At 36.9% G+C, this 14,109-nt stretch overlaps 1 protein-coding gene across 1 annotated transcript; it reads right to left on the bottom strand.

Moving 5' to 3' along the window:
- LOC109831543 (pentatricopeptide repeat-containing protein At2g29760, chloroplastic-like) lies at nucleotides 417-3,008 on the bottom strand. The gene has a single exon (XM_020398881.1). The coding sequence runs from the start codon at nucleotides 2,891-2,893 to the stop codon at nucleotides 1,166-1,168; it is 1,728 nt and encodes a 575-aa protein (XP_020254470.1). The 5' UTR covers nucleotides 2,894-3,008; the 3' UTR covers nucleotides 417-1,165.

Raw genomic sequence — 14,109 nt, 5'->3', positions numbered from 1 at the left:
CAAGAACTAGTAATGGTATAGTTGTGAGTTATAAAAAATTGAGAGGGTGAAAAAGGAGATCAATTGTTTTGATATGAGTCTTCACTTTTATAAGTGGCATAGATATAGATGTAGATGAATGAATTAAGTGACAGTGTCCGAATTGAATGATCATTCAAACTTAGCCTGGTTCTATCTAGCTTTCATATGGGGTGAAAACTATATGCGTCATGCCCATATCTTGATACTAATATTTGACGTAGATGCACATAGCTTAGATACACATAACTTGATACACATACTCAGAAGGACATTTAATACTTCTTCCTAATATCTAACTCAAGTCGTAGCTTTTTCATATAAAATGCTAAAATCTTGGTAACAAATTAACGAGGAAACACTACAAATGAGAGAATATTCCAAATAATATCACCTCTTCCAATTAAATATGAAACAGCTAGCTGTTACAGTAAAGAATAAAAAACATCGATCAAAGCAAAACACGAAAAACATCGAGAAGCGGGATAAGAAGGTATACGAACTTATGGTGTTTGATCTTTCGTATACGTACATCTACAGATGGAGTAGAGATTTACTAACTAAATGATAAATATCGCTCCGTCTTTTCGTCTCGATGTAGCCTGAGCTTCTCATACAGAAGGCGCTTGCTTTTCAGGAGAAAGTGGTAGGCTCTGGGCTGAGCAGCTTTCGCCACGATCAAGATATCTGCAGAACATCTTCCAAGATTTCTTTTCAGCGTCACAAATTTGCCAGGAGTAATGAGATAGATCCATGCCATACCATTTGCATATATACTCTGATCTCCTAATTATGACAAAATACTACAGTATGAGACGTTCAAGATTTCCGAAGATTGAAGGAATTGTCATTACGAATGCAGTGTTAGAAGGTCTTTGACTTCTCCTAGATTCAAGAGTCAGAAGAATGAAGTGGTGCCATTTATCAAAGATTGAAAGATAAATTAGATTTATGTGTCAGATAGTTAAAACGTGCTCTCATCTGATTCACCTCCATTGCTGCATCAAGGCACATTTCTTCATAAACATTTCTAGTTTCCTTCTTCTCCCTGTTGTCCTTAGCTGTAACAAGTCAAAACTTTAATCTGATGGAGCTACTGAAAGTTCACATTTGCAATGCTTTGCCATTAAATTTGGACTAATGGCTTTCAAAAAGCTATGAAGTCATCTTCCAAATTACTTTCTTCGATCAAACTGCAACCAGGCAACTTCTCTGCGTTAGTTTCATTCATAATCTCTCTCACCTTCATTACATCATTCCATCTATTCACACTAGCATATGTATTAGACAGAAGCACATAGTTCCCGCTATTCTCACGATCTACCTCGACTAGTTTGATCGTCACAGTCTCAGCTAATTCCACGTTACCATGTAACTTGCACGCCCCCAACAATGTCCTCCAAATTATAGGATCCGGCATCATGGGCATCTCCTCAATGAACTCAAAAGCCCTGTCCAACTCTCCACTTCGACTCAAGAGATCAACAACACATCCATAATGTTTCATCTCTGGTTCCACTCCGTAAACTTCTCTCATGCTCTCGAAGTACCTGAGACCCTTATCGACCAATCCTCTGTGAGTGCAAGCAATCAGGACGCCAAGGAAAGTCACGACATTAGGCTCAAAGTCCTCACTCAACATATCAGAGAAAACCTTTAATGCACTTTCCACAAATCCATGTGTTGCTAATCCAAATATGATCGAATTCCATGTCAATATGTCCCTCTCTTTCATCTTACCAAAAATTTCAAATGCCTCCATTATGCATCCGCACTTCGAGTACATATCAATCAGAGAATTCCCAACATGGATATCAGCCTTTATATTATTTCTTACTATGTACAGATGAATCCATCTCCCTAGATTGAGTTTGCCTAAATGAGCACAGGCTGAAAGAACACTAACTAGAACAATTTCATCTGGCTTTATATTTGTCGATTGCATTTTCTTGAAGAGTGCCAAAGCATCAGAGAATTTGTTAGCTTGAGCATACCCGGCTATTATAGAACTCCAAGAGATCAAATCCTTGTCTCGTATGCCATTAAATACATCTCTTGCAGAAGCCAAGTCTCCTGCTTTAGAGTATGTAGTAATCATAGCATTCATGGTCACTATATTCTTCTCTTTCATCTCCCTCAATACCTTTTCAGCTGACCCCAAGGCTCCCCTTCGACCGTAGTAATCTATCAAAGTATTTCCGAGATAAGCATCAATTTCAATGCGATTCTCCTCAATACGCTTGATCATCGCTTTCGCCAAGTCCCATTCTCCTAAACGAGTGCACGCGGAGAGAACCTTAACCATAGTCACCTTATCGGCCTTCACGCCCTCTGCATTCATCATTTCAAATAGCACCAAGACATCTACCAAATAGTTATGTTGTCCATACCCACAAATCAAAGAGTTCCAAGTAACTAAATCTCTTACCGGCATTTCATCGAAAATCAATCTTGCATTGTTCAACTCTCCACAAGAAGAGTACAAATGGATCAATGCATTTGACACAAACACATCAAAAACAAACCCAGTCTTCAGAGAATGGCAATGCACTCTCCTCCCTTCTCTAATGTCAATGACTTCGGAGCAAGCCTTTAGTACAAAGGGGAAGGTGAGATTATCTTGTTTGGGACATTGTAATCGCATCCGATTATAGAGAAGGACTGCTTCTTTAGGTCTGTTGCTCTGTGAGAAGCCTCTGATCATTATATTCCAAAAGAAGGAATTTGGTTGTGGAATTTGATCAAACAGTTGGTAGGCATGGGCTATGTAAGCTGGGGTTAGAGCATAGGAGGTGAAAACTTTGGAAACGTGATGTGGGTATTTGGATAATCCTGTGATTATGAGGTGGGCATGGAGTTTTTTTATAGATTCCATAGGAATTATAGGGATTAATGATGAATTTGATGGGGATTTCTGGAGTTATTTTCATATAGAAATATAAGGGAAATATAAGAGATCCAAACTGGAGAGGAGCAGGAGAAAAGCTACACGGAAAATTAAAACCGTTACACTCAAGTACACGATTATTCTAATGGGTAAGGTCATGTTTGCTATATCCACTCTCAAACAGTAACTTTGGGAGTTGAATTGCCGAAAATGCCCTTTTGGACTTGGCCTGGTTTGGTTTGGGAGAAGGACAATTTAGTCCTCACACACCCCAAAGTTACTGTTTGGGAGTGTGAATAGTTGGATTCTGGGTAAGGTATGAGTAGGAATGCGTTTATTAATATGAAATTATCATACATCATTTAGCGCACGTTGAGATGACAAGAAGTATTAACAATGTGTTTGGATAAGCGCTAGCCAACGGTAAAAGCCGGACCTGCCACGAGGTTTGGGTTGCCTTAGCCTAAATCAATTTTGGTTGCCCTTTATATTAAAAATTTGGTACGATCAATTACGATGAAAATGAATACATATAATACCATTTAGCGTTCTATATTAGGCTCAAACTGATAATATTCTCTTGGAAAATCAATATTCATATAAAAAAGATTACATTTGTGCTACAATTTAATTCAAAGAAAAATATTTCTCCTTAAATTTATTAAAGCGAATTCTTCAATTAAGTCATCATACATATGCACGTGTATGAAAAAAAAAACTGACGAAATGTGCCCTCTAAGACTCGAACATGGACGGTTTACACAACAGACAAATCCTTCAACCACAATACCAAATCCGCATCATGTTAAAACTTGGGATTTTATTTTTATAAATTATAACCCTACATTATATATAAAATATTTAGTTGCCCTCTGGCCCTGGGTTACCCCAGCCCTGGGGCTTGGTGGGCTTACCCCAGGGCCGAGCCTGGGTAAAGGAAGGAAACATAACACTTAACTTCGCTTGGGGTTTTTTAAAGAAAGACAATGGAGGGTAGAGAAAGTAAAATTTTAATAAAAAATGTTAGAGGGCAGAGAAAGTAAATTTAAAAGATCTAATATTTGACTCTTTATCACTATGGATCAACGGCTCATATTTGATTATGAAACTATTTTTTCTCCTTCCCTTCCCTTAGTTAGAAATACTAAATATGATGAACTAAGTCTCTCTCCATTCTTAAACTCACAAACAAGATATTATATTTGCCCTATCTTTTCTTTCCTTACCCTAGTGAACCCCCAAGCAGAATGTAAAAGTAGGAAGTAGATCAATAAAATAACTTCTAAAATTATAGAGTAGAAAGTAGTGGAAATAATATTTTTTTTGTTTCAACTATTTTTTGAAAGTAATAGAAATGATATTTCTTTCTCTTCATTCACTTATTTTTGTCTGAATAACAATTAAAAAAACATTAGAAAACTAATATAGCAATTAAAAATATATTAACAAACATTGATATGTACACCACGGTAAGATTGCCTCTCCTTCTCATCACCGTTAGCATTTTAATAATTATTTTTATCAACAAAAAGGTAAACTTAATGATGAACACAAGGATGAATATGCCCACGGCAAAAAACCTTTTTATTTCAAGATTATCTCAATCATATTCATTCTATATAACAAGACAAATGATTGAAGGGCATTTTTCTCAAACACTCCTTAGAACTTAGTGTTTCATTATGCATTAATTAAGAGAAAATTGAATTATTGTTTCCTAGAGGAGTTCATTATACACTATAAATTTATGTCTATGCGTCCGCATAAGAAATAGACTTGATACTGATTGTCTTTTAAAATCCATATTTTCACAAGAACCAAATCTACATGGCCCGGGCCCGCACATGTTTTTTTCCCATGAACTGTTTTGGGGATTTGAGGAGCCGGAAAACTTTTTTTGAAGTAGAGGTGTCACCTAGGTTTTACGTCAGCATTTAAGGAAGCAATTAAAATAGTTTTTTAGAAAAACAAATAAGTCTTTTTATTTCAAAGTAGTAGAATTAGCCTCTATTTTTTTACTTCACCTACTTTATTGCTATTTGCAAACAAATTGGATGGAAATAGTCAAAAAGTTGCTGAAGTAAAAAAAGTAGAGTACTTTCGGTACTTCTGAATAAAAAAACGTATTTGTTTGTTCACAATCTCAATGAATTCCTACTAAGTAAATTCATAAATCATATGTAAGAACGCATTTCAGTATTCATTGGTAAGTCAACTTTGATTCTCTATCAACCCAACCAATAATGTGAGACCATTAACATGGTTAAAGCTAAACTGTTTGAAGTTCGGGCACAATATGTTACTCTTTCTACCACTACATTAAAACTGAAATGCTTTCAAAAAAATAATTGGTAATTTTTCCAATATATAACACTCACATCAATAAAATAATATGAACCATTTACTAAAATAAATAAAGGGCACCTTGCCCTTTATTATCCAATGTTGAATCGACGACCTATGTATAAAAAAGAGGAATTTTTGGATTTGCATAAAAAAATGAAAAAAAATAATTGCCAACAAAATTGTTTTTTTATTCATTTTTTATTTAATTAAAAACTTTATTTAATTGAAAATATTAATATTATATAGATAATATTAATATTTTCAATTAAATAAAGTTTTCTTTTTTCTTATAATTGCCCCTTTTTTTATATAATTTCAACGCGAGAAACTCTTGTATTCTGGAGCAGAAAGAGCATGATTTGCCATAACTAATTAGTGGTACGTTAATGACCTATATATTTTTAGCAAGTTCATTAGATTCTCAGTTTTTTCAGAGTAATGCTTTGTCAATATTCCAACTGATACAGTATAATTGTGTAACGTTCAATTATCTTCAATGTACACGATGATCGTATTATGATCTTCTCTTGATGTTCTAGTTACTAGAAACCTAATCATAGTCTAGATTTCATGGGTCCTAGAGTTAAGAGTTAATTGTTGTAATTGAATTCATATTTCAAATTGGGAAATCCATGGTCTAAACGTTTTCATGATCAGTTTGTTTATCAAAGTCATGATTGATCGTTCATACCAAAATATTGGATTTCATAACGCAAGACATTTCTTTCTTATATCGATCAGTATCATCATTAATTTTTGACGCAGTATTAGAACTCCATGTTGTAAACATTTTCATGCATTTGTAACTGAACATCGATTTAACATGAAGATGCGTTTCATGAAAAGATTTTATTGAAAATATCTTCTTTCTTTGATAAGGAAATGGATTATGAAAATTATCCAGTTATACAATAATAATGACATGCATGGCGCTCCTACGAGTAATTAATTATGTAGAAAATTAATGTTGAAATGATTCAGAGAAACATAATTAAATAAATTATATGATAATCAAGGAATCCCACCAAATCATAGATCAACATAAACTTTGGAGCTAAAACTTAACATATGAAAAGAGATGGGAGAACATTAAGAGCCACTCGTAATTATGAATGTAAACAACTCCAACAATCACAATTGCTACGTATTTGGCGCACATAGAAACTAAACTCAGGCTGCCCCACGGAGGAACAACATAGTTTTGCCATGTAACCTACTGGACTAACAATTTGAAGCTTTATCTTCACTTACTTTTTATACAGATCTTAGGATGAAGGGACATAGCGCATATTAATATGTACAACTTTATTGTTTGTTGTTGGTTTTGGAAGCGTGAAGACTGAAACTTGAATCAAAATCAGCAAGGAAGCCGAAAAATCCAGCATCGGTTGACCGACGGACGTATGTCGGTCGACCGAAACGCCTGTAGGAAACCAAGCCTAGAAACACGCTCTGGCCGGTCGACCAATGCAAGGGCACCGGTCGATCGAAAGGTGCACCAGAAACCTTGTAGAAAACAGGTCTCTGGCCGGTCAACTGATGCCAATGCACCGGTCGACTGATGACGAGATTTAGATTCCCAGTTTGTTTAGGAATTTGTTTTGAGCTAGGTTTATATATATACCTTGAATGTTTTAGGAATTATATTACTTACAAAAAAGAAGGTTTTTGAGAGGACTTTGAGAGAGAAATCTCAAAGAATGAAAAGCCTTTTTGTAAGCATTGTAACCTTCTTCAATTAATCAAAACTTTCTGGTGTGTCTCCTGAGGACATAGGCATGTTTTCCGAACCTCGTTAAATGGTGTTCTCCTGTTTTAGTTGTTCTTTCCTGCAAGTTTTTCTTTTATTTGATGTGAGTTCTTGCTTGCTTACTCTCGACATTAGATCTGGAAGGATACGGATTGTCGTGTGTTCAACCCCAATAAATGGTATCAGAGCTTCGTTCGACAAAAGTTTGTGTTTTGAAAGAGATGGCAGAAGAAAGTATATCAAAGATCGAGAAGTTTGACGGATCGGACTTCGCCTACTGGATGTCACAGATGGAGGACTATCCGTACCAGAAGGATATTTACCGTTCATTTATGGGTAAAGATAAGGGAAAGAAGAAGGAGGAATCAAACGAGGACTAGGAGATACTAGATTAGAAGGCTCTAGGGCAGATCGGGTTGTTGCTCGCCAAATCGGTCACCCACAATATATTGAAGGAGAATATGACGGTGAGACTTATGGAAGTGCTCGCGAAGATGTACGAGCAACCGTCAACCGCAAACAAGGTGCATCTCATCAAAACGCTCTTTAACCTCAAAATGACATAAGGATATTCATTCACGTTGCATCTTAGCGAGTTCAACATGATCGTTGATCAATTTATCTCCGTTGACATCACGTTTGATGATGAAGTGCAGACCCTATTAATTCTGTCATAGTTACCGGATAATTAGGTAGGTTGCGTGACCGTAATTAGCAACTCGGTGGGGAAGGAGAAGTTGAAGCTGAGCGAGGTTGTTACTATGATTCTGTAACATCCCTGTTTTCATACATAGCTACAGTCCAAGATTAACCCAGAGATGTTAAACCTACCATGCACCCACATTGTGCAACAACAAGTTTTACCAATCATAGCAATATCCTCTAGTGGAATCAAAATAAAGTGTAGGTACAAAACAGGCAAAAGAAAGAAAATAACTACAATAGACATGATATAGAAAGAAGTATCTCATAAATAAATCATGTCTTAATGAACAACCTGCAATACATCTGATATCCAAAATGAATAAATATGTCTCGACAAGAAAATCATGTCTTAATGAACAACCTGCAATACATCTGATATCCAAAATGAATAAATATGTCTCGACAAGAAATAACTAAAATCGTACTAAGGCATACTACTTTTACACTATGAAATAAACTCTAAGGTCTGAACAAAAATATAAAACTACGGTGGAGCCTCTAATAAATCTCATGTGACGGCGAATGCAAGAACTCCGTCATCCTGCGACTCTCCGGTACTCCGAATTACCAGAAAGAATATTAGAAGAAAAAGAACAACAATAAGAGTGTTAGAGCGCTATAGCAAGACCACCTCCATCTGTCCCTAGGAGAAGGACTGCTAGATGGAGTGGAGGCTCTATCTATTAAGCATAGTCTACCTAGATCATTTTCTCATGTATCTAATAAAATTAATATTTAGACACCTACAATACGAGACGTAGTACATTGAGCAAAATAATCCAAACAAGAAAGCCCTTATGTGTCCCGAATTGTAAACATCTAAACATTAATACCGAACTAAAGATAAACAATCTAAATAAAATTAACAATTAGAAATCCACAACACAAGACTGGTACGTCGAGCGAAATAAACCAAATAAGGAAACCCTCATGTATATACCATATGTCTCAAATTGTGAATCACTAATTATTGTTCCCAACTAAGAAAATAAAAAAAAGCAGTAAAAAAAAGTAAAGATATCAACATATCATATTCATAATATCTTCTACTATCACTAGGAAGATAGAATGAATAACGATACAAATCCTTTGTAATTTCAAATGCAAAGTACTCTGGGTCATATATTTTAGCAGTGAGTCAAAAACATAACTGACATTCGCCAAAGACTCAGGCTATCAACAATCGTCTCAATGCAAATCCTTACAAGATTCTGGTTCATCACATCATCATGCGGGACGGACTATCCGGTCGGTATCCTAATAGTGTACACGGTTTATTAGTCTCATCGCTTCTCTGTACGTAACACGAGTGCGGGACGGACTACCAAGTAGGCATCCTAGAAATACGGCTCACAAGCATCATCGCACCCTCGTGCAGACGGACTGCTAGATAAAGCATCCAAACTCAACTCAATGACCTGTACAAATGGAATATTGACGCACTACCCCATAGTACTGAACCGAGCTCATCAATGATATCTAGAAGGTGTGTGTATAATATGTACTAAACTCTTTCTCAAAGTAATTGGGTCAAAACCCATCATAATTCCTTTCAGCATACCCATGTGTGTGCTACTATACTATTTAGGAATTTATGAATAAAGATGTGTGGCTCGAAACCTACAAATATATCTCAAACAGATGCAAAACAAAATTTAGGCAACAGCCTTAGTAGTCGACTACTAGGCTTAGTAGTCGACTACACTGAGTCCATCCAGACTCTGTAATAACATATATCATTATTAGTAGTCAACTATTAAGAATGTTAGTCGACTACTCTGCAAACACATAGTTTCTGTTATACTCAATTGGGCACGAGTAGCCGACTACTAAGCTTAGTAGTCGACTATTCTGTCAAGACACACATTCTTTCGTGCACAAACAGTGCTTATGTCAATTGTACATATCATGACAATAGAACAAGATTTTATACTTGGCCTATGTAATGAGAATTATCTAAATCATCAAATTAAATTATTATATCTTCCAAATTAGGGTTTAACATCCTAATTAAACAATTTCTTCAATTATTTCATATGTAAACAAAGTGATTATCAACACATGATAAAAACTACTCATGAATAGAGGTAGAATTTATTTAAACATGTTTATCTTACTTAGGTATTACAAACCTAGGGTATAAGCATGATTAATTAACATGAAAAATCAAAGAAACTTTCACGTAATATATCAATTATTTTAAATCTGCATATCTGCAGTTTTCTTTAGAATATATCATTAGTAAATTGAGCATATCTTTCTCTAGACAAACTCTTTTTAAGAATAATTATCTATTTTGGAAACTAGATCTATATATCTATCATTTGGCACTAGTTTGGTTCAATTTAGAGTTTATATGATATCTCAAATTTCTAGTTAAAGGTTACACACGTGCAACAGTTTTTTGTAGAGCATGTTATTAGTAAATTGAGTACATCTTTCTCTATAATTTTTTTTTCTTAGAATGGTTTTCCGTTTTGGAAAATAAGTTCACATAGCTTTCATTTGACACTAGTTTTGTTCAGTTTAGAGTGTATATAGTATCTTAAATTTCTAGTTAAAGGTTACATATCTGCAGCAGTTTTTTACAGAACATGTCATTAGTAAATTGAGTATATCTTTCTCTATAAAAACTCTTTCTTAGAATAGTTTTCTGTTTTGGAAAATTGGTTTATATATCTTTCATTTGACACTAGTTTTGTTTAGTTTGGAGTTTATATGTTATCTTAAATTTTTAGTTAAATATTATACACGTGCAGTAATTTTCTACAATCTATGATGAAAATAAAAACTAAATCTTCTTATAATTCAATTAGACAACAAATTAGGTGTAAGACCCCGTAGATTTTTGAGTATGTATATGTACGTCAGTAATGAGGTTGAGTGTGCTAGATTTCAATCATATGCAGCAGAGTCATAGTATGTAGTTTCTAGTCCATGAGTCGACCCATGACTGTCATGAGTCGACTCACGAAATCGAGTCCTGTTGTCATTTAGTCTCTGTTGAGTCGACTCATCATATTATGAGTCGACCCATGAGTCATGAGTTGACCCATGACTGTCATGAGTCGACTCATCGGGGTCTTTCTGGTTTTTCTGGGTCGGGTCTGTTGGGTTTAGGGTCGGGTTTTATCCACTCATATATATTCCCCTCTACCCGAAAACACTTCATTTTCATCAGTTCTCCCCAGAAACCCTAGACTCTCTCTCTCCTCTCTAAAACCCTAGGCGTTCTTGGTGATTTTGGGACGTTTCAAGGGATTTTTCGGCAGTTTCTTTTCGGTTGCAGCGAAGGGGATTGTTCATCATCACTTCTAAGGCGAGTAACATCTCGCCTAACCCTTCTCCCATGTTTTTAATAATTTATAACTGTTTTCCATAAGTTTTATTGAGCCTAAGACTTATTTTTCTAGTATAAATCAATATCCTTGTTAGGGTAAATGCTAGAAATCATGTATTTCGAATTTTGAATCCCCACCAACAAGCTTTTGATGAAAACTCAGATCTGGAATTTTATTTAAAGAAATAAAAGATGAGTTTTACTTTTGATTAAATGCTTTCTCTCATGTTTAGGTGTTAAAAGTTAGATCTAACATGCTAGTGTTCGTTTCTCATGCTACATATGAATTTATCATTTCCCTATAGTCTAGAATTGATAGTTATGGAGGTGAAGATCAGTTTAGTGGGAGTATGGAACGAGATGGACGAGTTGCAGGTGTGAAATATCCAGTTATCAGCCTGTGAGTCGACTCATGACAGTCATGAGTCGACTCATCAGGTTGAGTCGACCCATGACTGTCATGAGTCGACTCATAAAGTCTATCCCTGTTATTCATTTGTGTTCTGCTGAGTCGACCCATAAATGAGCACGAGTCGACTCATCACAGTAATTTCCAGTTTCGTTTGTGTTGCTGTTTAATCATATGCTGTATACTTATAAATGATCATATATACATATGTTCGAGGATATTGTCTACTATTCTTGAACTTGGGGTGTTGCCTTGCTTATTGGATATTTAATTGCAGTAATCTTGACTTTTCCCTGTACCTGTAAGATGACAATTGTGGCATAGGCTTAGATCATCATAGCAGGGCACGTACAGGAATAAGACGTGTATACCCTTCTATGCATAGTCCTCGTGTTGGACTATAATCCATTACAAGTCCTCGTGTTGGACTATAATCCATTAGAGTCCTCGTGTTGGACTATAATCCATTTCAAACATGTTTTTTTTTGTGAAACCTTGAGCACGTTATTCAACCAAGTTGGGTACACGACATATCATATGAGTCTGGGACATGATTGCTACCTAGGCTGGACATGACATTTATTGTAGTCTTGACATGTTTCAATTGTTATTATTGTTCCTGTATTAGATTTTGGGTTTAGTATTTAGGGATTTATAATTTGAAATACAAGGTATATACATGAGGGTTTCCTTGTTTGGATTATTTCGCTCGACGTACCTATGCTCGGATTGTATTTCCCTAAGTACTAAAACCCACTATTATTAGCATAAGTGATTTTATATTATTATGTATTAACTGTATTTTTCTTATACAACGAGCCCTATCCTTTGGGGTTGGTTGCGGTGTTGCTCGCTAGCGCTTTGACGCTCGTTGTCCCTCCCCCTTTCAGGTAACGAGCCAGGAACCCGGAGAGTCGCAGGTTGATGGCGATGTACTTTAGCTTCATTCAGGTAACGAGTCAGGAGCCCGTAGAGTCGCAGGTTGATGGCGATGTACTTTAGCTTCAGCCGTCTTTTGGTTATATTTTCTTTTGAGCTCCACTGTAGATTTTTGTGTAGACTTGTGAGAGTCTTATTCTAGAAGTTGTAAAGGCAGTGTGCCTTATTTCCTCTTGTCAGAAATTTTGTATTTTGAGACTTGTTGAGAACTCCAGTTCATTTACTTCAGACAGTTATTTGTATTCCAGTATATTAGATGACGAGATATTAATTTGATCTCTATTACTTCATCAGTTGATTCTTGTATAACCTTTTACTTGCTTTGTACTACACCTGTTGTTGATTCCACTAGAGAGATAGAAATTGTGATGGTAAAACATGTTATTGCACGGTGTGATGCATGACAGGTTTGACATTTCTGGTTTCACCTCGGACTGTAGCCTTGTGTGAACCTAGGGGCGTCACAGTTGGTATCAGAGCTCTAGTTCCAGTATCCTTAGGATCATCCTGTGTCGAGTCGTGGAGCTAGGATAGAGTTTCCTAGGATTCCTGTATAGAGTCTGTAAGGATTTCCTAGTATGAGTGAGGACGATAGATGCGTATATCTCAAAATTTGAGAAATTTTTTTTATGACAACTACTTTTGTACAAGTTTAAAGTATTTGTGCAAATACTATATGTTGTGAAGATTGTATTATGATACGCTATTTATAGAAGTCTATTTTTGGCTCATAAACTCTTATTTTCTTATGATCAGATAGATGTCAGGACGTGGTAGACCTCGTACCAGGAGAGCTACCCAGGCGGAGTCACAGCAGACTCCATCAGAGCAGCAGCCAGCTCAGTCCGAGCCTCAGCAGGCTCCACCCGAGCCGCAGCAGGCTCCCCAGTATTTGGTGGACATCATGGCACCTCTCATTGCCCGGATGACAGCTATTGAGGAGTTGGTGACGACCCATATAGCACCACGAACACCACCACCACCGGTAGCTCAGCAGCAGGGGATACCTACCGTTTCTATTAGAGAGAGACCCCCAGAGGTCACGCCTGCATCTATTCCTTTAACAGTCCCAGACAGAGCCACAGAGCAGGAGACTTGGCTCCGTATGGTAGAGAGGTACCAGAAGATGAGGGCACCGGAGTTCCAGGGGTCACCAGACCCTCTTGCAGCCCATAAGTGGAAGGAGGACGTGGGCAACATTCTCGATATACTCGGTGTAGATTCAGTCCAGAAGCAGAGACTGGCATCCTACGGCCTGAAGGGAGATGCCGGGAGGTGGTACCGACTCCAGTTCACTCCAGAGCAGAGGCTGACCCTCACGTGGGAGGACTTCATATATTTCTTCGATGGACATTACATTTCTTCTGCAGCACGGACTAGGAAGGAGCTTGAGTTGTCCCGATTGACTCAGGGGGACATGTCAGTGGCTGATTTTGAGAGCCGGTTCATGGAGCTGTTACATTTCACAGGCATGTGGCAGACAGGAGAGCGTCAGGCTCAGATGTTCTTGGTTGGGCTTCGCCCTAATCTCCGATGGTACCTCGTGTCGAGGAGATTTTATAGGAGACTGAGACTTCTATGTTTCAGAAAGACAAGGAAGGGAAGGTCAAGACCGGACAGAGTGGGGACAAGGGCAAGAACAAAAGTGGTTTTTCTGGACATCAGCAGCAGCATCAGGGCCCTTATAAAAGGGGACCCCAGCAGGAGCAGAGAGC

The sequence above is a fragment of the Asparagus officinalis genome, chromosome 2, assembly GCF_001876935.1.
Source record: "Asparagus officinalis chromosome 2, Aspof.V1, whole genome shotgun sequence".
In the NCBI taxonomy this organism is placed as follows: domain Eukaryota; kingdom Viridiplantae; phylum Streptophyta; class Magnoliopsida; order Asparagales; family Asparagaceae; genus Asparagus; species Asparagus officinalis.
Note: the sequence above shows the minus strand (reverse complement) of the source record. Positions and strands in the feature narration are given on the sequence as shown.